Source organism: Leptonychotes weddellii, chromosome 1 (genome assembly GCF_054177405.1).
Source record: "Leptonychotes weddellii isolate Sample4059 chromosome 1, ASM5417740v2, whole genome shotgun sequence".
NCBI classification, from domain to species: Eukaryota; Metazoa; Chordata; class Mammalia; order Carnivora; family Phocidae; genus Leptonychotes; species Leptonychotes weddellii.
Genome location: NC_138369.1, coordinates 3,451,307 through 3,476,562, shown reverse-complemented (window position 1 = coordinate 3,476,562; position 25,256 = coordinate 3,451,307). Strand labels below are relative to the sequence as shown.

The window sequence follows — 25,256 nt, the reverse complement described above, 5'->3', positions numbered from 1 at the left end:
TCACTAATGTCAAGGGCTTAGTGCCTGATACACATTTCCGTCATCGGCACACAAACCACGTGCTTTATACTGCAAATGTGGCCTTTGACACACAGTCAGTACCTTTCTTTCCACCCCTGACTTCCCGGGTGAGATCTACGTCTCTCAGCCTCCATTTCTTCACTGTTAAATAGGGTGGAGAAGTCTGGTCATCTCATCCCCGTACACACATCCCTCTTTACCCGCCTGCCACCAGCAACCTGGAAAAACTAAGCAATGTGAACAACCTATGTGCAAGGGAAGAAGGATTTTTATTATGAAACAGAAGGCTGGGTCCAGCCCAGAACACATTCTTTCCCTCCTCCCCGGCCTCAGACCCCATCGGCAGATGGACAGTTTGAAGGCTGTCCCCTGCTTGCGGCCAGGGTAGGGGGACCCTCCAAGGTTGCGTGAGTGGAAAGAAGAGATCAGGGAGGCACTGGCTCCAGGTGGGAGACGGACAGGGTTCCCAGGGTGCCCTGTCTGACATGGCCAGGGGCCTGGGCAAGTCACACCACCTCTCTGAGCCTCAGCTTTCTCATCTGCAAAATGGAAGCAGCAACCGTGTCACCTCGCCCGGAGTTGTGACCGTTTCCAGGGGCTGGTAGACTTTCTCGGTTGTCCCTTTCTGTCTTGATGACTCTGTCTTGAGCCACGGCCACCAGCTCAGAGGTGTCTCGGTTTGTGTCGCCGCCGCTCTGGGGCGGCTGGATGGAGGGTTCGCCTCCAGGAAGATGAAGGAGTGCCACGGCCGGGGGCTCAGGCAGCCTCGGCAGCGGTGACGTTGAGCTCCTGGCGGATGAACCAAGCCCTCGGGTGCGGCAGCCACCCCCGGAGCAGGCAGAGCAGGTGGAAGCGCCACGGGTAGAAGACGCCAGGGGCGCGTGTGGCGCTGCCGCGGATCACGGCCAGGGCTGCCTTGGGTCCTGGGGCCGCCTTGGCCCTCGTGACGCCCCTGGGGACAGGAGGGCACGGTGGAGACTGCAGCTGGGTGGCCCCCCACAGCCCCCTGTCCCTGATGGCCCCGGGCCTCACCTGACTCCCTCGGCAGTCGAGGCGCGATCCCGGAGGCCCAGGACACACATGGTGATGGCCACGTTCACGTCCTGCACGTCCAGCTCCCGCCGCAGAGAGCCGAAGAAGCCGTCCAGCGCGAACTTGGCCGCCGAGTACGGGCTGGAGAAGGATGTGGGCACATGGCCTAGGAGCGCGGGAGGGCAGCAGCTGAGTGACCACACGGCGCTCCCCCTCCTCCAGGGAGCCTTCCTGCCCTCCCCAGGCTCGCCCGCCTCGACCCTGTGACCTCCCGACTCCCCGCCCCGCGGGCACGCACCGAGCAGCGAGGACACGACCACCAGAGAGCCTTTGCTGTCCGTCAGGATGGGCAGCGCCAACGAAGTCAGCTGCACGTAACTCAGGAAGTTCACCTGGAGGTGGCGACTGCGCGTCACCGCATCGCGGAGACCCTCAGGCCCCGGGAGGGGCGGGGCCTTGAGGCGTTGGGCGGGGTCTGGGAGGGGCCGGACCTGAGGTGGGAATTGGGGCGGGGAGGAGGGTGGAGCCTGGGGATAGGAAGGATGGGGCGCTGGGCGCGGTGGGGCGGGGCACCTGCAGAAGCCAGCGTGTCGCCTGAACGCTCCGGGACCGCGTGCCTGCCGGGGTGGCGCCGAGGTGGTTCAGCACGAGGTAGTCCAGCCCTCCTGGCCCGGAGAGGCCCATCAGCAAGGAGCTAGTCCTTGAGGCTCCGCCCCTGGGCCCGAAGAGACCCCCCCCCCGCCCCTGGCCCCGTCACCTTGAACTAGAGAAGCTCCGGCCAGAGGACTGACCCAGTGAGTTCCGCCCCGGGTGGCTCCCCGCCTAATATCAAAGAGACCGGGCCCTACTCCCTGGATCCTGCCAGGCTTCGTCCCTGATCCAGTAAGGCCCAGTCCAGAGTTCCGCCCCCTGGAGGCAATGGGGCTCCACCCCCTAGCCACGCCCCGGACCCATAAACCTCCGCCCACCGACTGCCACGGCCCCACCCCTTTCGGGTCCTGCCGGGTGAGGCCGAGGCCCCAGTCCCAGAGTCCAGGCCCCGCCCCTCACCCAGCTTGTCCAGCGCAAACCGCACCACGCGCTCGGGCACCTCAGGGGAGGCCATGTCCGCAGCGATGAAGAAGACCTTGGGAGCGCCCAGCTTCCGGCAGTTCCCTACCACCTGGGGGGGCCAGAGCTGCCCGTGGGCCCGTCCACCACGGCTGGGCCCCCTCCACCTGCTAGACCATTGGGGCCCCAACCTCAAGCCCCCTCCCCGACTCGGAGCTTCAGGTGACATTCAACATTATTCCCAAAGCTCTGCCACTGGGGTCACAAACCGGCAGCCTGCGGGCCCAAATCGGGCACGTTTTATTTGCTCAATACCAACATTTAAAACTCAGGGGATGTCATATAAATCTCGAGATTTCTGGCCTCTCTAGAAGTTTTGCAAGGTCCGTCCCCAAGAACAGTACATCTCCTTGGAGCCACAATGGGCTGCTGCTGAGCAGTGTCCACCACCCCTCGTCTGAAGTTGAGAACCCTGGCTGCCGGCCAGGCTTTGGACACCACCAATAACCCCAGTTTTGAGGAACACTCCCTGTCTTACACTCACTGTCTTAATGGATCAACCCAACACCGTAACCCAGGAGAAGGTACTTTAATTGTCTCTGGTTTGCAAAAGAGGAAACTAAGGCTCAGACGTTAAGCTACTTGCCCAAGGTCACCCCGGAAGCCTGGATCTTTGCAAGGAAGTTTTTACACCCAGGCCCCGTTTTCCACCCACTCCCGCCCCACGAAATGGGCTGCCTCACCTTCTGTAGGAGGGCCTCGGTGTGGGCCGTGAGCACCAGGTGGGCGCCCAGGCGTGCGTAGAGATAAGCCAGCTCCTCCCCAATGCCCGTGCTGGCCCCGGTCAGCAGCACTCGGGCTCCCTGCAGGCCAGCTAGCAGGGTGCAGGGGTGGTCAATCCTGGGGGGGGGGGCGGTACCGGACAGCTGGCCCGATTCCTCCCTCCTCCACTTCCAAGCACTCACCAGGGTCGAAGTTGTCATCCCAATAGTAGGAGAAGAACAGGGCCCCCAGCCCGGTGAGGAGCAGAACCTTCATGGCCAGCCCTGGGTCTGCAGGTTCTGCAGCGGGAGAGAGGAGGACAGGCACAGGCCTGGCCCACAGCCACCCCCATTTCCACAACTGCGCCTTTGTTTGATGAAGATGCTCCAGGCCCTGCCCTCTCTCCCCTCCATCTCGGCAGCCGCTGCCTAGTTCAGGTCACTACATAGGTTCCCCTGGCCTCTTCAATGGCTTTCTCCCTCCTCGAAGGAGCCAAATGACATCTTGCCTCCCCCTGCTGAACATCTTCCCCATTTCATTTAGGACAAAAGCCGGCCTCCTTGATGGTCAAAAAGGCCCTGCAGGGACCAGCCCCTCTGGCTCACTCTGCTGTTTGCCACACCCGCCTCTTCACTGTTCCTCAGAATCAGCCAGTCTCCAACCTGCCGCAGGGCCTTTGCATTGGCTGTTGCCTCTGCCCGGAATGCTCTTCCCAAATAGAACCCAAGGAGTTGCTCTCTCACTTCTTTGAAGTCACCACAAAACTGACCTACTCCAAGGGACATTCCCTGGCCTCCTTTTCTAGAGCGCCTCCTGGTCCCTCTCCTTCCCTTGCCTCCCTCTACAACTGCCATCCTCTCAGCACTTGCCATGACCTGAGATTATCCTGATGATTTGTTACATGTTCACTGGCCCTGTTTCCTCCTAGACTGTCAGCTCCATGAGGCAGGAAGGAAACGGAAACCTGCTGCTGCTTTGTTCACTGTCGGGTCCTCAGGGCCCCAAACGGTGCCAGACATGCAGTAGGACGCTCAACAGATACCAGACTGACCCTGAGTGATATGAAGAACATTGGAGAGAAGAGCTGGGCAGGGGGCGGGGGGGGCAGAAAGACGGCTCTGTCTGGAGACACCCAGAAGGAATCTTAGGGCTCGGTAGGGGACACAGGGGCCTGTGTCATTAGGGTTAAGATGTGACTTCAGCTGTGGGAGTGGATTTACTTGTTCCAGGGAGAAGGTGAAAGAGAGAAACAGGCCAAGTGCTTAACTGCTTTAAGCGGGGGGCAGGTCATGAATCTTCCCTGAGAAAGGCGCAGGGCCATCACATCTTGGGGTTTCTGTCATCTGGACTCAGTAGGACAAAGAGGAGAGGGGGACTTCCAGAGCTGAGAGATGGTGGGGTTGGGGTGCCTTCAGATCTCTAGATCCAGGCCTCAGTCCTTCGCCCCCCACTGCAAAGTTCCAGCTGCCTCTCCCATCCTCCTACTCCCTCCCTCCCACCCTATGCTTTTCCGGCAGCCAGAGGGATCTTCCAAAGAAATCTGATGTTCCCCTTCCTGCTCCAAAGCCTCCTAGGGTTCGCCACTGCCCCCCATGGAGACCAAGCTCCTCACCTCAGCCCACGATGCCCCGTGGGTCTGGCCCACCAGTCCATCCGCATCTTCCACCATTACTGTCTATGAATCTTTCTCAGCTCTCAGAAAGGTGCACTCGCCCTTCCCCAGTCACGGCAGCCATCCCACCTCTCCCCACGTTCCGGGGGAAGCCCCGCGGAGTCCCGCAACTCGACCCTCTTCCCACCTTGACCCCAGCAGCTATGCAGGGCTCCGTGGGGTCGGGCGGATGAACGGCTAGCTGGCTGGCCGTCCGGGTGGATGGATGGATGGATGGATGGTTGGATGGACGGAAGGATGGATGGATGGGTGGATGGATGGATGAAGCAGCCGCCTGCGATGGGGGAGGAACTGGGAGAACCAGACCCTCGCAGAACGTACTGGTCTCCTGACCTCGCCAGGCCTCAGTTTCCCCTCTGGACAAAAAGGGCATGCGACGTGCTGCGCGCTCCCAACCTCGCACTCACCCACTCGGGCCTTAGTTTCTCCCGCCGTCCAGCGGGGCCGGGGTCCGGGCCTGGGAACCCGCAGCGCGCCCCTCGTACCTCCCTAAGCGGCCGCTTCCGGCCGGGCCCCCGACCGCGCCCCCTCCCTTAGGGTCCTGGTCACGTGACACCGAGCCCACCTCCTCAGGGGGAGTGGCCTAGCCTCGGGAACACCGCTCCCGGGCGTTGCCCGGCAACGGCATTCCGCCGGGCTCGCCCCCTCCCGGCACTAGTCCCGGTCCCGGTCCCGCCCCCTGGACGAAAGCCCCACCCCTGACCGGATCACGTGACACAGGGCCCCGCCTCCTTCGCACAATTCCGCCCGTCGCGTTGCCATGACAACCATGCTATTGGCACAATCTTCCTGGTCCTGGGCCCTCAGTCCCCCGCGCAGGCGCGGGTGGATCTCCCGGGCCCCGACATCTTCTTGGATCACTTTCAGGCCTCACTCTAGACGCGTGATTCCTCTTTTCCCCCCCACGCCACCCGGGCCGTGTCAGGCCGGACTACATTTCCCAGGAGTCTCGGCGGCTAGGCGAGGCGTCCGGCGCCTCACGGGGCGGTGCTGACTCCGTTTCCCAGGCAGCTTTGCGGCGGACGGGCTCTGGAGATTGCACTTCTCAGAATCCTTTCGCGCGGTCCCACTCCCGGCGTCTCTGAGCCGTCGCGCGACTTCGACTCCCGCAGGCCTTTGCGACTGACTAGGGCGACTACGCTTCCCAGAGGCCTCTGCGGCGCTATCGCCGGAAGCGGCGGGCGAGTGGAGTGTCCTTGCGCGCGGAGCCGAGCGACCATGGTGCCCCGAGTGTGGTCGCTGATGAGGTGCGTCGGACTGCCGGGCGGGCCCCGAGCCCCCGAGAAAGTCCCCTCCTGTGGGCACTACCTCTGGTTTGCTTCCAACTGGATCTCCGAATTCCGTTCCCCCATCGCCCCTATGGGGAAACTGAGGTTCAGGCGGGGAGGGCCTTCCCGAGATGTCCTGTCGCCTCCTTCCCGCTTCCCAGCGAGCCCTTGCCGCCTGCTTGTGTCGGAGTCCCCGCTGCCTCCTCTGTAAGGTGGGAATGCCGCAGGCGCTGTACCAGGAAGTTCATGCGTGCCCAGAGCGACGTTATGACACACGGGAAGCGACCAGGGCCACTTGGAAACCCTTCGAGGGTGGCGCGCAGGTCGTGCCTCCGGGGGCTGGAAGGCATAATGTCAGGGGTCTTAAATCTTCACGGTTCCCTGATCTGTGTGCGGGATCACCAGTGACCCCTCTTCCTCTCCGGGCCTCAGTTTACCAGTTCAGTGGGGCGCAGTGTAGATTGAGCATTGTGCACAGTAGGCGCCAGGCACGCCTCTGGGCCCCCCGCGTGCCTTGTTCTTCCGTACTGGCTGCCTGGCTTCAGGTGTGTCACTCCTAGGACCGTGGCACCCGGGAGCCGGCCTCCTCTCCCCGTGTGGGCCTAGAGCCCCGCGGCCGGCCAGCAGTGCCCGAGGAGCTGCTGAGCGGCTGTCCTTCCCTGACCGCAGGTTCCTCATCAAGGGCAGTGTGGCCGGGGGTGCCGTCTACCTGGTGTATGACCAGGAGTTGCTGGGGCCAAGCGACAAGAGCCAGGCTGTCCTTCAGAAGGCTGAGGAGGTAGTCCCCCCAGCCATGTACCAGTTCGGCCAGTACGTGTGTGAGCAGACCGGTCTGAAGATGCCCCAGGTACCCTGGGGCTGGGAGTGAGGCTAAGGCTTGGTGGGAGGAGGGTGTCAGTTCTGGGGTGGCTCTTGGTCCCTGGTCCCTCCAGCCCTGCCTGGTATCCTCGGCCCTGGGCTTTGTGCTGCTCTTCCCTGCCTCGGGAAGGGGCTGGGGCTGCTGGCCGGGCCCTTCCCTTTTCACCTGCCCCTTCTCCCCTCTCTTCCCAGCTCCCAGCCCCTCCAAAGTTTAACTTTCACATCCGCGACACCTGGAATTCAGGTAGGCCCTGGTCCCTGTGCTTGGGGGGTGGCCCCTGATACCCCCCAGCCTAGCACCCCCTACCACCGCTTCCTGGTCATTCCTTTCCGTTGCTCCCCTTGCTGCTCCGTGCAGCTCCCACAGACCTAAAAGAGGAAAAGGGGTGGAGATTTCAGGGAGGTGTGAGCAAAGTGGAGCCTCCTTGGAGGATGGGTCACATTGGAGCTCATCGTGTGACCTAGACAAGAGGAGGCCCTGCCCCACTCTGCCTGTTTCCGCGTGTGGAACTGATGCACCTGGAACGGGTGCCTCTAAAAGCCTTGCAGAGCTAGGGTTTCCGGGGGGCTGGTGTTGGTGGACTAAAGCGGGGGGCTGAAGGCGCTGGGCCCTCCCTCTCCACAGGCATCATTACGGTGATGTCGGCCCTGTCGGCGGCTCCCTCCAAGGCCCGCAAGTACTCCAAGGAGGGCTGGGCGTACCTGAAGGAGCGAACCAAGTAGCCTGTCAGAAGAGGCCACCTGCCCCGGTCAGGAACAGGGGCAGGGGCACCATAGACCCTGAGACTCCAGACTGGGACTGGGACCCCACTCCAAGGGCAGCTCCTGGCCTTGCCGGCCCAATAAAGGACTTTGGAAGAAGTGCTCCCCGACCCGTGTGCTGGCCCCGGGGACTTGGGGTGGCCTGGCTGGTGCCCAGAGCGCAGGGGCCTGGGCTTCTGGCACCTAGCAGCTCTTCAGGGCCTGACCTTGCCCCCAGGCCTGGGTTCACCCCTTCGCTCTCCGGGGCCCTGCCTGCTGGGCCCCCAACCTGGTATGGGGATGGGGAGCAGACACTTGGCCCTGGCGCTCCATTGACTGTGCTCAGGGCCCAGGAATGGGTTGAGGAAGTACTGAGGGCCAGCCCAGGTTAGGGATATCTGCTCGTGGAGGGCTGAGCCAGGGTGGGGCATTCTGGACGTTGGGACTCGGTAGAGTGGGCACAATTCATCAGTTCATCTCTCCACATGGCCAGGAGTTCCTGTGGACACTGAGCCTACATCTGGCTCAGCTCGCTGATCACCTGTCTCGTCTGGTCCTGGCCCTCCCTTGCCTGCTCCCTACCCGCATTCTACCCTCTCCCCACAATCTGGGGATTCCTGGGCCCACAGGCTTCATGTCATTACAGTGGGTGGGGGGCTCCCGTACCCAGAGAGGTTCTGCCCTCCCTGCATCCCTGCTCCCCTGGGAAGGCTTTCCCGCCCCACACTGGGTCAGCTGCCTGGTGACCTGAATGTTCCCCCCGCCCCAACCCCTGGGGGCTGAATCGCCGGGAGGGTGAGCCCTGGGAATACTCCCACCCCAGAGGGCATCCCACCATGATGGCGGTGGGAGGAAACCTGTTTCGCAGATGACGGCAGGTAGAAGGTGGGCTTGGCTGGGAGCCCGAGACTTGCCTAGGATGCCGCTCCAGGAGCATGGAGCAGGCCTGGCCAATGGTGCCCTGAGCTGACACGGGATCCCCGTTTCTAAGAGTTCTGGGGGTTATGTTGCTTGGTCTGGGGGACAGAGCTCACCGAGGCCTGTGAACTAGGAGAGGACAGCGGTTACTGGTGAGGAAAGCAGAGACCAGAAGCCAAGACGTTGCCCAGGCTCTCCGGGGATGAGAAGCTCATGTGTCTACGGGAGCTGTGGGGAGGAGTGTGTGTGGGGGGGATGGGTGGCCTGGCCTGGGGTGTTTGGGGAGGCAGAGCCCCGAGTGTGCCACTCTACTCTCCAGGAAGAGTCTCTGGCTGGGTCTCCCATGTCCAGCGTGGCACCTGCCCGCTCATGTGCTGGGCCACGGCAAGGAGACGAGCAGGTCCAGGGCAAGGGCAGCGTGGGAACATCCCTGATCCCGGGGGCTGCCTGGGGGGAAGCCAGCCCTGGGTCAGGGCTGAGCCCTGTGACCCACCCCTGGCTGGCACCCTCCACCGAGCCCTTCCCGCAGCCCAGGGAAGGGGGCCGACCGTGGGCTCCGTTTACAGGTGGAGAAGGTTGCGCGCAGCCTGGAACCTGGGGAGTTAGCTTCAACCCTCCCCGGGGTGCAGAATTTCCAGGTGCCTCACCCCAATGGACCCAGTCCTGGGCCCTCGAAGACAGGAGGGTTTGTGCTCAGGGCACACGGGGCTGGGGCTGTGGCATGTGCTCCACAAGGTCCCTGAAGCCTCGGGACCCCGCCATCATCACTACCACCATTTTAGAGACTGAGGCCGACCTGGGCCGGGGGGGGGACCTGCCAGGGCCGCCCTGCCACACTCTGCCAACTCCCGGCAATGCCCACAGGAGGGGAATCCAGCCCTTATAGGTCAGGAGGGAGCCACTGAAGGAACATGCTCGTGCTGATGCCCATGCGGGCGGCCGAGCCTGCAGCCCCAGCCGCACTGCTCACAAGAGCGACTGCAGCCCCCGCAGGACAAGCAGAGATGGCTGGGGGCGGGTCCGGGGGCGGCTGGGCAGGCAGGCAGGGCTTTGGGAAGGCACAGATGCGCACAGTGAGGGCCGGCAGAGGGGCACGCAGTTTAAGGGTGAGAGAGGGTGAGGGAACGGGCTGAGCAGGGTACACCTGTTTGAGAACACAGAGCAGGCAGGGCTGGGTCATCTCACAGAAGCGACACACGTACCCTGGGCCCCCCTGGATAACCTGGATAATTCTCCATCTCCAGGTCCTTAACTGAATCCTGGCTGCAAAGGCCCTTTTGTCGCGTTAGGTGCCATGCGTAGATTTCAGAGATTAGGGTGGGGACACCTCAGGCCCCTTCCGGAGGGGGCTTATTTGGCCCACCGCAGAGTCTGAAGGCTGGGTCACGTGTCTGTCTTCCCCCAGACAGGGCTGGACTCCACCAGCTCGCTTCCACAGACCAAGAGGCAGCAGGCCTCCCCGTCACCCCGACTCCCCTGTATGGGTGGGCCTGGCCTCCCTCCCCAGCACTACGGCCACAGATGCCGGGCCCCAGGAGACCAGAGTCTGGCTGACCTGGGGAGGCAGCACACGGCTGTCAGATCTTAGCCCGCTGGGATGCAGTTCCACTTAGGAGATCCTAGGAGTCAAAGCCACAGACGTGGGGAGTTGATGGGGGGGGCATGGGGGCAGGGAGTGTGAGCACCGGGGACAGTTGGGTTGGGGAAGATGAAAGGTTCTGCAGACGGAGGTCAGGGATGGCTGCACAGCAACGTGCAAATACGAATGCCTCCGAGCTGTACACTTAGAAGTGGTTAGAATGGGAAATTTCATGTTCTGTGTATTTTCCCCGCATTAAAAAAAAGCACAGCGGCCTGCCTGTTCAGCAAGGGCTGGGCGTGTCCTGGACATGGAGGCAGAGCGTGGGGGACAGAACCACCTGAGGTACATCAAAGGGCCCAGGACAGGGAAGAGGGACCAAATGGCCACAATCCCATGAACTCCGGGCCTGGGCTCACGTAGGCCAAGAGGGTGCGCGGTCAGCAAAGGGCTTCTGGAAACCCTAACAGCCCCTTAAAGCTGCCCCTTCCATCTTTCCCTGAAGGAAGAGCCGTGGCTCAGCAACACCAAGTATAATTAACACGAAGAGGAGAAATAAAAAGAGAGAACGCTTTAAATAAAGGGTATGTGAACAGAAACACATTTATTACAAAAAAACAAAAAAAATCAAAAAAACAAAAACACAAAAACATTCACATTGTATTGAGCTACAATATGGCAGCAGATAAAAAAAATTATTGTACACAGTTTAAGATAACTCCTAACAGAACATATTCCTGTAGCCACGTGACAGAACACGGGGATCCAAGCACTTAGTAGCGGCGAGTGAAGCGGGTGTCGTTGGGTCGGCTCCCCCGGTTCTGTCCTCCAAAGCCCCCCTGCATTCCACCGCGGGGGATCACGTGGCCCCGCGAGGCCCCACCGGGGGCAAAGCTGCCGCGCCTACGACCAATACGGATCCCGGGTCACAGAGGCCGTGGCCCTGCGTCGGCCCTGCCGGCACTTTTAAACCTCCTCCCAGGTGAGCCAACATGCAGAGGAGACCGGGAGGAGGACAAGAAGCATGAACACTTACCCTGACATCCCTCCCCGGTTCATCATGTGACCCGGCCCAGAGTGACCAGACATACTTCTTTCGCCACCTACAAAACAAGAAATACAGTTCAAACAGCGCCTCCGAGCGTAGTGCGTGGAGATGAGGACCCCAACACGGGGCTCGTGTGACTCCAGTCCCTTTCCCGAGCCACCCAGTCAACCCAGAACCTGCAGATCCCGGCCAAGGCATCAGCACACGAACCGCACACACCTGCTGTCCTAAGTCGAGGCAGAGAGGAGTGAACGTCCTCCGTTCCCCCCCCGCCCACGTCCAGTCAATGATGAGCAAGACCCCGTGGTCGTGGGGAGAGCAGAGAAAGCTCTTCCTGCCTCAAGAAGCTGCTTGAGCTTTCCAGACGCTTCTCCACAAAGACAGACACACCCCGGCCGAGAGCCAGGCCTTACCTTGCCACCTCTTGTGGTCCCTGTCTATCATGCCTCCATCAGCAGCACCCTGCCACGCACGGTCATCCTCTATTCTTCGGCCATGGTCCCCCCAGTCACGTCTGCCCCTTGAAAAAAGATATCTCTGATTTGGATTGCCCTCTTCTCTGCCTTTCACAGTGGGAGGGGTGGTGGGTTCTGGAAGGTGCATTTAGCATTCTGTGTGTCCAGTCCCCATCGCTTTTGGGGTGGGGGTCCGTGGGAAGCGGGACCTGGCTCTCCAGGCTGCTCAGGGCTCTGACGCGACCCGAGCGGAGGCCAGTGGCTGGGTCAGGGGGCCGGCCCTCATCTTTCCCGGAGACCGAGGGTCCTCAATTGGACACATCAATCCTGCCAGAGACGTGTGAGGCCTGCGCAAGCACGGCGGGGTGCAGGACACAAACCTGGGTGGAGGAGGCAGCCCCCGGCCCTCGCTCATCCTCTTGTCGGAGCCGTATCCGCCCCACCCGTCGCGGGAGTCCCGCCCATGTCGCTCTGGTCCTCCGTGGCGTTCGGGGTAATGCTGGATGTTAAAGAACCAGAACAAAAAGAAAGCTTCGGTATCGAGCCTGAGATCCCAAGGCCGCTGGGGCAACAAGCTAATAATCACAATGACGAGAGTTCAGAAGTGCTGCTAAGCACTCGACACGTGGTCTTGTGCCACACAGGCCTTTAGCCTGCACGACAGCCACGTCCCCGAAGTCTGCCTGGGCACTAGTGAGGACAGTCGAAAAACAGGGCCACAGAATGGAGAAAGAAACTGAGGGCTGAGATCCACCCTAATCCAAGTGGAGAGAACTCAGGCACTAAGGAGACAAGGGCGCTGGGCCTAGTAAACTGCCCTGCGCCAAGAACAGACAATGGTATGCCGGGTGCATGTGCTCCGGCCCCGCAGAACCACCAGAACAGAAGGGCCACCAGGGATCCTTTACCACGACTCATCCTGGGCCTGACGCCGCTGGCCAGCCCACCGCCAGCCGCCCTGGGGCCCCGCCTGTGGAAACGGCTTGCCTGGCACAGGCCACACGAATGCCTGACCCCGTTCCGGGCGCCATCTGAAGGAAGGATGGAAGAGAAAGTCTCCTCTTCTAGGAAAAGCTTTATTTGTTTTAAATATTTATTTGAGAGAGCAAGCGAGCATGTGGGGGCCGGGGGGGCAGAGAGAGAGAGAAGCCCAAGCAGACTCCCCGCTAAGCGTGGAGCCCGACACGGGGCTTCATCCCGCAACCCTGAGATCACCACCTGAGCCCAAACCGAAAGTCGGACACTTAACTGACTGCGCCCCCCAGGCGCCCCTAGGAAAAGCGGTTTGAAATAAATGCCCACTCATCCTTCACCTGAATCCTGCCCCTGCTCTCAGAGAGCTGGTGAGGTGGCTTTGGTTCCACCGTTGCTCTCACTGTCCCATGAATCCAACCTGCGGCCCTGGCCCTCTCTTGGGCCAGGATCACACTCTGAGTGAGAAGACCGAGAAAGGAATCCTGGTCATGAAGCCCCTGGATGAATGCGCCGGCCGCCCTGTGGCTGTTCCCAGCCATGCTTATCTCACCCATTAAACCAGGAAGTCCCTGAGGCCAGAGTGGGCTCGCACTCACACCGGGAGCCCTAACCACTGTGCTCCACTCCTTGCTTCCACTGGCCTCTCGTTGTGTGCAGACATCTCCCTCAACAGAAGGGGGGTGGGGGGGCCACTGTACACGATGGACAAAATACAGCATTGTTCCTTCCAGGAGCAAAACCAAAAGCCAAAGCGTCCAAGAAAGTCGGTGCTGCCACTTGGAGCAAGAGCCGAGCAAATGAGACCCCAAAGTAACACTTCCATAAAGAACCTTCAAAACACAGCACCTTTTTAAAAAATCACAGCTTGTGATTTAAACCGCTTCCTTTACTTTTAGACAAACAAAAATATTAATAAAGAATAATCGGGGCGGGCGCCTGGGTGGCTCAGTTGGTTAAGCGACTGCCTTCGGCTCAGGTCACGATCCTGGAGTCCCGGGATCGAGTCCCGCATCGGGCTCCCTGCTCGGCAGGGAGTCTGCTTCTCCCTCTGACCCTCCTCCCTCTCATGCTCTCTGTCTCTCATTCTCCCTCTCAAAATAAATAAATAAAAAAAATCTTTAAAAAAAAAAAAAAAAAGAATAATCGGGGCGCCTTGGTGGCTCAGTGAGTTAAGCATCTGCCTTCGGCTCAGGTCATGATCCCAGGGTCCTGGGATCGAGCCCCACGTTGGGCTCCCTGCTCAGCGGGGAGCCTACTTCTCCCTCTGCCCCTCCCACTGGCTTATGCGCGCTCTAATGAATAAATAAAATCTTAAAAAAAAAGAATAATCTTTTATCAATAGCCTTCTAAAAACACAAAGCTGACAGAGAACACTTTTCATACGAAGCCCACTTCCAGCTCTCCCTGGTATTTCACCACGTAGCCACGCTCTTCTGTCCAACCGACCACCCCGTGTGAGGGTTCAGCAAGACCAGAAAGCTTGTGGCAGTGTTCCCCTTCTGTGTCCCCTGTCCCCACCTGCCATCCAAGGCTGCACTGGGGTCTTATTTAGGACAGTGTGCAAGACGAAAAGCACCCTTTTGGTTTCAGCAGCGCTTTAGTTACTAACAACAATGGGCAAGGGAGGCCGCAGAGACCAGGAGGTCCACGTGAGGGACTGTGCTAGCATGGCTATCGGCCCACTGGGTCCCACTCCCTTGTGCAGGAGAGGAAGCACCCTCGATTTCCAGCTGGAGACAAGTGCTGGCACCAGGATGCGACTCTGGTTCTGGTTCTGGAGCCTGAGACATTTGACCACCGCACTCAACTTTACCAAAGAGAAACAGAAGACCAAGTGTACATTCAGCTGCATCTCAGGTTTACCTCCAGGAGTAGAGAAAAAGGAATCATGTGAGGATTCCTCCGGAGGTGGCAGAAGAACCCCCTCCAGCTGGCCAAGGAAGGCAGCCACCCCCAGCCGTGCCCTCAGGAAGAGGGAGGAGAAAGCCGGATGGAGTGGTCTGTGCTAGAGGCAGGGAAAGGAAACTCCCGGGGCGGCAATTCTGCCCAAGGCTGCCCTGACCACACCCTTCCCTCAGTCCCCCTGATCTTCCAAGTAAACCCACGAAAGTCAATGCTCTCTGGGGAAGTTCTCAAGCTAAATCTAAGACAGGAAAAAGGAGCCTATCAAGCCTATCTTCTGATGCCATCAATCTGCAGAGCGCAGGTGTGGCCAAGACTAAGCTGCTTTCCAAGGCTCCATGGGCAGGGGGACCCAAGTCAGCCAGCACTGCTCGACCTCCGCGGCCCTGGACTTGCACGTGCTCAGCTGTGCAGCGCACGACCATCCAGCAGAGCCCGTCTGACGCGCCCAAGGCTCTTTAGCCGTTAGTACAGGGCATTACTACTCTTATTTACAGGCGGACAGAACTTCAGGGTCAAGGCCTAAAGAGGCTCCAGGATAAACGACTCCTCCTCCTCAGTTGAGGAGGGAGAAAACATGCCGAAGGAGGGAGAATTGATCCCACGGCAAAAACAGGATACAACTGGAGTATCTGACTCACCTGTCCTTCTCTTTCTCCCATCATAGATCTTGAACCTTCTCTCCTGAAAAAGGCAATTTACATAAAAATGTTAGGGAAAGAAAAATAGGTCGGTTAGGCCCCCCACAAACAAAACATTTCCCAAATGGAAGCCAGGTAATTCATGCTCTAATGGTTCGAGTGGGCCCGCAAAGCCTAGAAGGGCCAACCCTAGTTCTTCAGCATTCAGAAAAAGAGGAGAGGAGGGGCGCCTGGGTGGCTCAGTCGTTAAGTGTCTGCCTTCGGCTCAGGTCATGGATCCCAGGGTCCTGGGATCAAGCCCCGCATTAGGATCCCTGCTCAGCAGGAAGCCTGCTTCTCCCTCTCCCACTCCCCCCTGCTTGTGTTACCTCTCTCACGGTCTCTAATAAATAAATAAAAATCTTTAAAAAAAAAAAGAGGAGAGTAGACAGCAAGGGGGCCGGCAGGGCCAGGGGGGCCTGGCTGACCTGTCGACGGAGTGGTCAGGGTAGCGGCCCCGGTCCCTGTGGTCAAAGTCGTGGAAGCGGTCCTGGCGGTTGAAGTCAGAGTGGTAGCGCTCATCCAGGGCGGCCCGCTTTGCTTCTGGCCAATAGGCGTCGTCTCTCCTGGAAGGGGAAGGAGTAAGTGCAATTTCTCCTCCACCTTCATGACCTTTGGGGAAGTAGGTGAACCAGACCCTCAACTGGTCCTTGGCTCCTATTACTTCACAAGCTGAGAGGAGCTGGCAGGGTGATGTGGAATCCGACTGGAAGCCTCCGTTCTATTTCGTCTAACGTGCCCCGCTTCCCCTACACAGAACCTTGGTTTCCCTGACAGGAGGGCAGGTGGGCACACCTCTGCAGGTCACCTCTGGGAGTAGCACACCGCCTCGATCTATGAGGACAGCAAGCGTGAGCGGGGACCTCGAGCTCTCCCTAGCACATGGTCTCTCCTCCAACGTGGACCTGACCCAGCAGACACCAGTGCGAGGGCTTTGAGAAGCACTCGAAACATACGGTTTCAAAACACTTAGGACCGTAATGAACTCCCAGCATCAGTATTTTGCACAAAGGCCAGAAGTCCTAAAATAACTTGAAGGCCCTCAAAAGCAGTCCTGCTGAATATTACATGGGGACCTCTCTAACCAACGCAGTTGAGAAAAGATGAATACAAACTGTGTTGTTTTCCCAAGTGGGGATGGAGGTGGAAAAGCTTTGATCAGATCAATGCTGGGACTACCACCCCCGACTCCCAACAGCAGGTTTGAAATCAGGCCTGTTTTTCACTGGGGCTAACATTTTAGTATTCACACGTTACATCAGTATGTCTGGGAAATAAAAAATTGTTCTTTGAATAAACCAGGTCCCTACAGTGATGACAAAGCCTAGAAAGGGGGCCCGAAGGAGGGGTTTCTTGGTCTCTGGCCACCCGCTTAGCACTCGGGTGTCACGTGAGGCTCTGGGAGTCCGCACTCCTTCCTCGGCAGTTTGCGCTAGGACCTGAACGTGAGGCTTTACTAGGCACTGCTTTGCGCAACTATTTCTCCACCGACCTGTAACCATGTCTCACGTTCCCGACGACGTAAAGGACATCAAATTGGGCTGCAGCATGCACCTGTGCTGCCTTTCAAACAAAACTCTCCCATTAACACGCTCCTGGGGTCCATACCCTCGTTCTAAACAGGCCAGGCCACCGCTAGGGTGGGCTGAGAGCCACTCCACTTAGCTCCACTTACCGGCCATCCACGTCGTAGGGCCTCCGCACCGCAGGCCGCCGCTCCTGCTCGTAGCGCAGCTCCTGCTGGCGCCGCAGCTCCTCGCGCTCGCGGTGGATGCGCTCCTGCTCCCGCCGCCGCTCGTGCTCCACGTGCATGCGCTCGCGCTCCAGCCGCTCGCGCTCCATGCGCTCGCGCTCCAGCCGGTGCCGGTGGAAGGCCAGCCGCTCGCGGGCAATCTCCAGTCGCTCACGCTCCTCCCGCTCCCACTGCGCCTGCATGCGCTGCTCCCACTCACTGCGCTCACGCACCCTGCGGGAGAGCAGCAGCTGGAGGGGCCGCGGGCCACCCAGCGGCTCCCGAGCCGGGAACACGGGCCTGCCCTGGGGCTCGGCAGAAACGCGAACTCGGGGCTGTGCCTCCCCCTACGGGACTCCAGCTCTCGCAGGCCCAATGACGAGAGGGCAAGGGGGGCAGCGGGCCTGGAATGCCAGCGCGGGCCCCGCCCCAGCCACGTTCCTGCCAGGCGGGTCATCGGGGCAAAGAGGCGTGTGCACGTAGAGGGGCAGCTAGAATAGGAGCTCAGCCTCACTCCCTGAAATTTTTTCTGGAGCTCAACATCTCATTCCATGAAATAGCCGATTAAAACTAAGCAACAGAACATCCTTTTCATAGCGAACTAAGTCTCAATGAAAACCTCTGCTCCCTAACCCGTGAGCTTCAATGAGTTACCAGGGAACGGGACGAACCTTTGGACGCGGCTGTAGAAGTTCAGACGAGCTGACCGACCAGCGGGGGCCTGCGGCGGCAGCGAGAGGGGCCGGCAAGGCTGTGCGGGACCCCCGGCTGCTACTCTGTCCCCAGCGATAGCAACCGCACCCCAGCGCGTTTCCTCCCGGCGCCCCGTGCGGGTGACGGCGAGCAGCCGGGGGACACGGCTGCCAGGTTGTCTCCCCCGAGCCCTGGCCACGCACTTCCAGATACATGTCTGTACCCGCAGAAATGCATACTCCGGCCTCACTGTGCCCGTGGTCTGGACCAGAATAGCTACTCTTCTCACGTGCACCCCAATGCCCAATGAGGCTGAGCCACGCTGCATGGCTGGCGGCGTCTGACCTGTCCCTTCGGGCAACTCTCTTCTGTCCGCTTTTCCCGTCAGGTTACTTTTGCCTTGTTACAGTGATTTCAAATCACGTTTATTCCCATCTCTCACGTGTCTTTCACGAAATGACCAGAAGTTACATTCTTATTTAGTTGACTTCTCCTTCCAACCCTAAACTCCTGAATATACTTACTTCTAACTTTATACAAATGCAGACTTCATGTTTACATTCAGTCACCAGTTTATGGTGACTGTTTTATCACTGACGTGAGCTAGAGACCCAAAGTGCTGTCTAAAGAACAGCCAAGTGACCTGAAGCTATTTGGGGGAGTCCACCCTTTTGTCACTAGTGAGAAATGTCCCTTTTGACATATTACAGTCCCACATGCACATGGGTCAGGTCCGTGGCTCTATTTGCCAGTTACTTCAACAAAAGTGCCTTCTGCCTTGCCCTTGGAAGCAGGAAGCTTACCCCCTCTACTCATTCTCACTCTGCCAATATTACTAATGATTTTTTTTAAATTCCTAAGTTGAGGGGCGCCTGGGGGGCTCAGTCAGTGGAGCGTCCGAGTCTTGGTTTCAGCTCAGGTCATGATCTCTGGGTCACGAGATCGAGCCCCATGCCGGGCTCTGCACTCAGCGGGGAGTCTGTTTGATATTCCCTCTGCTCCCCACCCACCCCCTAAAATAAATAAATCTTTAAAAAAGAATTGTTTCTTGATAGGAAAAATTAACTGTCATGACTCTCTCCCTGCATATGTTCCACTGTTCCTCGTTTTCCCTTTCCACAGCTTCTGGAGCACATTTGGTATGTTTGTTAACGAGCACTACTGCACCAAGAAGGCATTCCAACTCCCTGCCGTTCCCTTCCATGATCTTCAAAAAGAGACGGGCCTATCTGCATGAGAAGATCATTGGGAAAAAACCACAGGACGAAAGCCAAAGGAGCCAAGAGGTTTAAAGCAATATTCCAGACAGGGGACTTTGAAACTATCCCCCTAGGACACGATTATAACCAGTCCAGAGATACAAGCAAACCAGTAACACTCCTGGACACAGACTCACCTACGGGACTCAGAGTCTCTCGACTTCCGAGGCTCTTTGACTTTATCAAAGGACACAACGGACCGCTTCTCTCTGCTAGCCGATTTCCGATCCTGGCTCTTAGAAACCTGGTTCACCAAGAAACATCCAGAAGTTAAAGCAGAAATGACAACAGAAGAATCAGGTGGGTCCAGGTCCAAACATCCAATACGAAGGTGGGAAATGAACACTAATGTTTAATGGAACAACCAGGTAACAAGGTGTTCCCTTCCTAAGAAATGTCATGTTTTCCTTATAATTAAAAAAGCCTCATCACCATGCTAAACTATCCACTGAGTACTTTCAATAGGGTCAAAATGGAAGCACTTCCCCCACTAAACTTTTTAACTTTTCAATGATCATAACCAATTTTTTAATACTTTGTCTTCTGCATCCAAAATAGATTCCTTACTCTTCCTGTTCTTTCCCTTCCTAATTAAACAGGCAGTGAGTGCCCAACCATGGCTACTTCTGGTATATCGGAGGATTCCTGATTTGTGTGGTCACATTATTTTTATGAGACCTTCCCATCCTTAGCCCTGGAGCTCGTACTTCAATTGTGGCCATTTTCCAATCATTTTATGTAAAATAAATGTAAAAGAGATCACATATATTATAACATTAACAGAGATCATTTGCACAAACACAAGCAGACTGAAACTTTCCATAATGGAAGCTTGCAGGAGCTTCAATGGTTTGTCACCTTGCAGCACAGGGTAACATGGCAGGCCTTAGGCTGGAGCCTGGGAACCTAGTGCCTAGACCACGCAAATGTGTTTTGTGCTGACCACCTGCTTTCCTTGTGGAAGTCAGGAAGTTTGTATCTGGCAGAACGCCTATGTAACCAGTCCCTGATAAAACCCTGGGGTGCTGAGGCTCTAACAGGCTGATGGGCTTCCCTGGGCAGGAACAGTGCCCACGTGCTGGTACACTTTCAGGGCTGCGTGAGTTCACAGGCAGGAGAGAGCACAAGGGAGCCCGCACGGGTCTCCTGCACATGCTGCCTGTGTCTTTTCCCCACGATCTGGCTGTGGTCCTTACGGTACCACTGGAGCCAATCTGAGCTGGGAGTGCCCACCACAGGCTAAGCCCAGTGGTCCTTAGAGTGAATCACTGAATGTGGGTGGCCTTGGGGACCCTGGACCCATATCTACCCAAGTTGCAAGACTGTCAAAAATTGCACTTATGGATATCAACAGCTGCCCAAGACCCTAATAGCAGGCAGAGTGAAGTGGTAAGAACCTAAGATGGGTCCTCTGTGACTTCTGTGTTCTCTGGAGCATCCACAAGGAGCAAGAGCGTGGGACTGAGCCAAAGTGGAGACCGGATTTAGAAAGGCAGGAAAGGCTGGCTGGGTTGCACAAGAGTTTAGGAATGCACAATGGAGAGCTACTGAAACTTTCAGGGGAGGCAATAAAATAGCCATACACAGGCTGATTCAGAAAAAAAAGCCAACCAGTCCCATATTTGAATTTTTAAGACCACTGCTCTAACCCTTGAGCTATTATGGAACCTTCTCCACCACATCTGAATTTTAAAATCAGCTTTAGGAAATTAAAAAAAAACAAAAAACAGGGGCGCCTGGGTGGCTCAGATGATTAGGCATCTGCCTTAGGCTTAGGTCATGATCCCAGGGTCCTGGGATCGGGCCCCCATCAGGCTCCCTGCTCAGCGGGAAGCCTGCTTCTCCCTCTCCCCCCGCGTGTGTTCCTGTTCTCGTTATCTTTCTGTCAAATAAATAAATAAAATCTTAAAAAAAAAATTTCCTCATCAGAATTATTAATGAAAGCTTTTAAAACTATTTTTTAGAATGTCAAGACGTCTACGGTTTGAAAAGATATACCATCTTTCTTAAATTAAGCTCAAGAATTCCCTAAACTATATAGAAATGTAAATGAAAGAAACGTGAAACGAGAAAAACAGTATACCCTAATTAAAAAATTAATACTCGGGTGCCTGGGTGGCTCAGTCGGTTAAGCGACTGCCTTCAGCTCAGGTCATGATCCTGGAGTCCCGGGATCGAGTCCCGCATCGGGCTCCCTGCTCAGCAGGGAGTCTGCTTCTCCCTCTGACCTTCCCCCTCTCATGTGCTCTCTCTCTCTCTCTCTCATTCTCGCTCTCTCAAATAAATAAATAAAATCTTAAAAAAAAAAAATTAATACTCACTCTCTCTTTGGATCCTGACGTTTTGACACTAATAACAGGCACACCTTTAGATTTATCCATCACCACAGTCCGCTCTGTTCCTCGACTTCCTACAGGAAGAAAGGAGTTGTGTAACAGAAGAAACAGGAAACGCCCAAATTAGAAAACAGTACCCAACTCTATGGAAAAGAAATCTAACTTGTGTTGCTGACTGACTCCAGTAAACCATGAAGCCCACCAACCAGGAGAAGAACAAACGCAAAGAGGCATCTCCGGTGACAGTACCTGACTTTGTAGTTCGAGATCGCTCTGAGGGGCCAGCTTTCTGATCGTCTTGATCTTTACTCTTTTCTCCGCTTCCGTCTTCACCTTTCTTAACGTCCTCTTTTCTATCAGCTTTATCTTCCCTCTTAAGGTTCGCAGACCTAGAAATAACGTCCCAGGACACACAAGCATGTTAGATCCCCTATTTAGAGAAAGCAGCCACGACCTGACTCTTGCCCTGAGCACCACGGGACCAGGAGGCTGCCTGGGTTGGCATGGACAGGACGATGAACAACAGCGAGTCCCACCTGCTCTCCCCAACCACCCCCGGAAGAGTGAGACTGCAGGAACGAATCTCAGCTACTGGAGGTGAAACCCTCCCACCAAATGTAAAGAAATGAAGGGATTGAGGGGCCTTGCAGTCTCCCCCAGCTGTATGGAAAACATGCAGAACGGGAACTACAGAAAAGGACCATCTTGGCCACAGCTCCCTCACAGAAGAGCAGTACCTGTCACTGGTGCTGGACTTCTCCTTTTTCCCCTCACCCTCTCTCTTTTCAGAGGTTTTCTTCCCAGTAGGCTCATTTTTCGCCTGAAAAAGAGAATGAAATGCAGGTATTACCTTATTTCCTAAAAGGGTCACATCCCTGGAAGAAAACAGCCACTTACTTTTTCCACTGAGATCATCTTCCCATGGAGCTCTGTTTTGTGCAGGTGGTTAATGCATTTTGTGGCCTCTTCTGCTGTGGACATTGTAACAAAGCCATAGCAGCGAGCTCCAGGACTCCGGGCATTTGTCACCACCTTGGCACCCACCACCTCAAAGGAAAGCACACAAATATGGCTCAGACAGGAGCCCCACTACTGCCCCAACCCCAGATGAAATGAGCAGGGCATCACAGTTCACGCTGCTTTCCTCGGATCCATGAGTCCTGGCGCCCTCCCTGGGGTGAGGACTGTGGGGGAGGCCCTGTTACCCGGTGTCCGACAAGTAGCACCTGACAACTAAGGAGGATAATGCTACTGCCTCACTGCGACTCCTCTGAGGCTCTGCCCCACTTCCAGCTGCTCCTCCTGGGGACCAGGACGGCAGTACAGAGAAGCATCGAGGAAGTGAAATACAAAGCAGGCCGCTGCCGGCATTCCGTTAGCCATGTGGGCAGTAAAGCAAGAAGACGTATCTGCAGATGGAGCCTGAGAGACGACAATTACTCGGAGCAGTAACAAAATTCAATGAGAGGTTTCTGGTGCTACAGGCACATCTTTACATACTACTTAATTTTCCAGGTGACCTCGCAAGCTGAAGTTAGGCACCCGGGCTCAGGGGAGGTCCCCCATAAGCCAGCATTCATCCTCATTACGCCACACAGAGACTCAGACCCAAGGGAGTTTCCAAATGGGCTGGCTCCCCGACTCAAACACCTGAAGCTTGCAATGCACCCAAGACACTGGAGGCTCCAAGGTGACATGTCCCTGCTGAGAGCACCCGTCTGCTCTGAGGGCCACAGTGGAATCATCAAAGGGGCCGACCTTGTATTACTGAGCCTCAGGGAATCGCTAGTTCTTTCTACAACCACGTCATATTTAATTTCACTCATTAGTTCTCGGACATCGATAACCAAGGTAAATACTATTGGTTTTCTCTGTTGTGACTGGTCGAACCCTTACTACAAAGGTCCGAGCCTTTGGCTTGCCCCAAAAGCTACCTCTGAGACAAGGAGCCCGGGATGGTGGAGAAGAGTAGGGAAGAGACCCAACACAGGTGCTCGGAAACACACAGGGAACTGCAGCAGGCTTTGGGGGCGGGGGGAGGCGGGTGCATCTATCCATCACTGCCACAGTTCAGGGGCTGAGCCGGGAGGGAGGACAGGCAAGTGCTGCAGAGGACAAGTGGCCAGAGCTGCCCCAGCTGTGGGTGAGAGCAGGTGAGCTGAGAGTCGTGGGGCGGAGGCACCAACAGCTCTGCTACAGCTACACACACCATCTCAGGGAGGCAGCAACTTTCAGGGCCCCCAAGTGTAGAAACGAGGTTCATGGGGGAAGTGACATGCTCCCGGCCACGCAAACGAGCAGCAGAGCTATGGCCTCTAGCTACCCAGACCAATCTGACTCCACGGGCCCTGCTCACAACCCCTCTCCATAGCCTCACTCGAGTTCTGCACTCTCCCCACCCTGCCCTCTTCTACGACCCCCAAAACCCTCCCTGAGCTGGAGTTTAAGGCTCAAAACCATTAGAAATGGATTCAGGAAATCCTCTAAAATTCAAGTGGTGGCTTTTGGGCCGGGGAAAAGGAAGAAAAAATACTAAGTTGATGTGGGCTCTGGGAGCTTCCACCTCTCTCACCTCTAACCGCGGACAGACAGATCCTTCACAAGCCATAAGCAAATGTGAGCTTAAAGAATGGCAAGGTGTTGTTCAGAGCAGTCACCAAGAGGCGACAATCATCTGCATGTAAAGGCCATACTACACTGGCTTCAAAACATTTTCTTCTCCAGAAAACCCCTGGTCTTACCTTCCCGTATTTGCTGAAAAGATTCTTCAAATCTGTAGCTCTGGTGGTAGAAGAAAGTCCACTAACCCAGAAATTTCTACCACAACTGCTACGACCTATTTCAAAAGAAAAGCCTGGTCAGAAACACCATACTCACAGGATCCTGAATCTTAAAGACGGAAGTCATTCCAAACCAGACGCTCTCCAGTTGCCAGCACAACCCAAGCCAGCTTAGGCAGGAGGGCCTGCCCCCGTCCTCGCAAAACCCTTGCAAATGGCACACTAGGCTCCCCAGGGCTGCGAGCAATACCACTTACGATATAGTGAGTCAGGGGCTATTAGGACCATGGGAAGTTTGCTCCCTCAGAAAGTCACCAAATGGCATTAGGCAGCCCAGTGGGGTGGCTTCTGAACATAAAACAGCTGCTACCAGGATGAACCCAATTCAGAGCCTTCTCTTTCTTGTCGCAAATACCTTCCCACCTATCCCTTATTTGTATTCTAGGCTGCTAAGAAGGAATCTGAACTGACAAAATGTCTTCTCCATTAGCGATTTTAATAACAGATACGGTGTTGATATATCTGAAGTACCAGGTAACCCCAAGATATCTGAAATCAGAAAAAATTTTTCCATTTACAAGTGTCACTGAGGCTAAGGAATCAGCAAATCGGAGGGTCAGTCAGGATTAATGAGCTCAAAGTGTCAAAGTGCTCTAGCCAAAGCAGGCGTCTGCTTCAGATCGATACCTTAACTCTGAGGACCTGGCTTGCTCCCTATAACCCAGAACCTGCAGAGTAAATAGCAGAGGAGTGGAGAAAGGCTTCATGAAAGGCTGAGGCAAATCTGGTTAAGAAACGCAGTACGCAATGAACTAGAACCAGAAACCCCACTGCTGCCAAGGCCAAACATGCTCCAAGAGATCAGTGTCGCCCCAGTGACCTACCCTTTTCCTCTTTGGAAAGCCTTTTTGTATCCGAGTCATCTTCGACAGAACTAGAGACAAAAGATAATGTCACTCCAGAAGGAAAAAGCAGAGACGAAACAAACTCAAAATTATAAAACACGTGCTGAGGTTGCATACCTACCCGAAATTTAGTTCTGAAAAAATGATACCCCGACAAACTTGTATTGGAAATCTGACCTAACCGTAAGATTTCAGACCCACAGGAGTTAATTAATTCTGCTGGGCTAAAGATAATTAGGAAGATTTAAAGAAAACAACCATGATAGGTTGAGAAAAGAAAAAAGATTATGTAATCAGTTTAAAATAAACAAAGAGAAATAAAACATTGCTTAGAAGTAAACTACAATTGCATCAGTCTGGCTGGCCAATTGCAGAAAAAACAGCTTATGTGTGTCATTAAATGACCAATGAAAAGGAGATAGCGTCTGGTCTAAAACTGAGAAAAAACAAACCTCATTTTCTGATCAGCGCCCTCACTGGCTGAGGACTCTTTAGGAGCCGGAGGGACTTCATTACAAGCTTCAAAAGCAAACTTCTTCACGTCTTCTTTGCTATCTCTGGGGCCTGGGCTTGAGGCTTCCGGGGGCGCT

The 25,256-nt window shown here is 56.2% G+C and overlaps 4 protein-coding genes across 10 annotated transcripts in view; 1 reads left to right on the top strand and 3 right to left on the bottom strand.

Annotated features, from left to right (window-relative positions):
* The window catches only part of RPL36 (ribosomal protein L36), a 168,492-nt gene that overhangs the window by 2,290 nt on the left and 140,946 nt on the right, over positions 1 to 25,256 (bottom strand). The gene's annotated exons all lie outside the window — the stretch shown is intronic.
* On the bottom strand, positions 644 to 5,215 carry HSD11B1L (hydroxysteroid 11-beta dehydrogenase 1 like). 7 transcript variants are annotated; one of them, XM_081805575.1, is made up of 9 exons: positions 4,945 to 5,214; positions 4,665 to 4,811; positions 3,069 to 3,164; positions 2,847 to 2,977; positions 2,104 to 2,215; positions 1,627 to 1,718; positions 1,352 to 1,445; positions 1,054 to 1,219; positions 644 to 973 (listed from the first exon to the last, which is right to left on the bottom strand). In XM_081805575.1, exons 3-9 carry the CDS (start codon positions 3,139 to 3,141, stop codon positions 778 to 780), a joined length of 864 nt encoding a protein of 287 aa, XP_081661701.1. In that variant the 5' UTR covers positions 3,142 to 3,164; positions 4,665 to 4,811; positions 4,945 to 5,214; the 3' UTR covers positions 644 to 777. The 7 variants fall into 7 exon arrangements, with proteins under 7 accessions (XP_081661701.1, XP_081661768.1, XP_030877191.1 ...); XM_081805642.1 differs by lacking the exon at positions 4,665 to 4,811 and having other exon boundaries at positions 1,627 to 1,670; XM_031021331.2 differs by lacking the exon at positions 4,665 to 4,811 and having other exon boundaries at positions 4,945 to 5,212.
* MICOS13 (mitochondrial contact site and cristae organizing system subunit 13) lies at positions 5,550 to 7,528 on the top strand. The gene is made up of 4 exons (XM_006750057.3): positions 5,550 to 5,784; positions 6,475 to 6,652; positions 6,856 to 6,907; positions 7,289 to 7,528. Exons 1-4 carry the CDS (start codon positions 5,756 to 5,758, stop codon positions 7,384 to 7,386), a joined length of 357 nt encoding a protein of 118 aa, XP_006750120.1. The 5' UTR covers positions 5,550 to 5,755; the 3' UTR covers positions 7,387 to 7,528.
* The window catches only part of SAFB (scaffold attachment factor B), a 37,662-nt gene continuing 22,885 nt past the window's right edge, over positions 10,480 to 25,256 (bottom strand). Inside the window, exons 9-23 of the mRNA XM_081805256.1 lie at positions 25,119 to 25,254; positions 24,646 to 24,695; positions 23,723 to 23,817; positions 21,879 to 22,028; positions 21,719 to 21,801; positions 21,231 to 21,370; positions 20,967 to 21,055; positions 18,783 to 18,889; positions 16,637 to 16,927; positions 15,390 to 15,527; positions 14,923 to 14,965; positions 11,785 to 11,903; positions 11,363 to 11,463; positions 10,938 to 11,004; positions 10,480 to 10,804 (exon numbers count right to left, since the gene is read on the bottom strand). Of these exons, the coding sequence (XP_081661382.1) occupies positions 10,675 to 10,804; positions 10,938 to 11,004; positions 11,363 to 11,463; positions 11,785 to 11,903; positions 14,923 to 14,965; positions 15,390 to 15,527; positions 16,637 to 16,927; positions 18,783 to 18,889; positions 20,967 to 21,055; positions 21,231 to 21,370; positions 21,719 to 21,801; positions 21,879 to 22,028; positions 23,723 to 23,817; positions 24,646 to 24,695; positions 25,119 to 25,254 (1,739 nt within the window). The 3' untranslated portion in view covers positions 10,480 to 10,674. The remainder of the gene's footprint in view (positions 10,805 to 10,937; positions 11,005 to 11,362; positions 11,464 to 11,784; positions 11,904 to 14,922; positions 14,966 to 15,389; positions 15,528 to 16,636; positions 16,928 to 18,782; positions 18,890 to 20,966; positions 21,056 to 21,230; positions 21,371 to 21,718; positions 21,802 to 21,878; positions 22,029 to 23,722; positions 23,818 to 24,645; positions 24,696 to 25,118; positions 25,255 to 25,256) is intronic.

What these genes read in the sequence shown, in the direction of transcription:
- HSD11B1L (XM_081805575.1), bottom strand. Translation starts at nt 3,141, where the DNA reads ATGAAGGTTCTGCTCCTCACCGGGCTGGGGGCCCTGTTCTTCTCCTAC. An exon ending in GGATGACAACTTCGACCCTG is followed by an intron (nt 2,978 to 3,068) that starts GTGAGTGCTTGG and finishes GCACCCTGCTAG; the next exon opens with CTGGCCTGCAGGGAGCCCGA. An exon ending in CCGAGGCCCTCCTACAGAAG is followed by an intron (nt 2,216 to 2,846) that starts GTGAGGCAGCCC and finishes TGGCCCCCCCAG; the next exon opens with GTGGTAGGGAACTGCCGGAA.
- MICOS13 (XM_006750057.3), top strand. Translation starts at nt 5,756, where the DNA reads ATGGTGCCCCGAGTGTGGTCGCTGATGAG. An exon ending in CGAGTGTGGTCGCTGATGAG is followed by an intron (nt 5,785 to 6,474) that starts GTGCGTCGGACT and finishes CCCTGACCGCAG; the next exon opens with GTTCCTCATCAAGGGCAGTG. An exon ending in CCGGTCTGAAGATGCCCCAG is followed by an intron (nt 6,653 to 6,855) that starts GTACCCTGGGGC and finishes CTCTCTTCCCAG; the next exon opens with CTCCCAGCCCCTCCAAAGTT.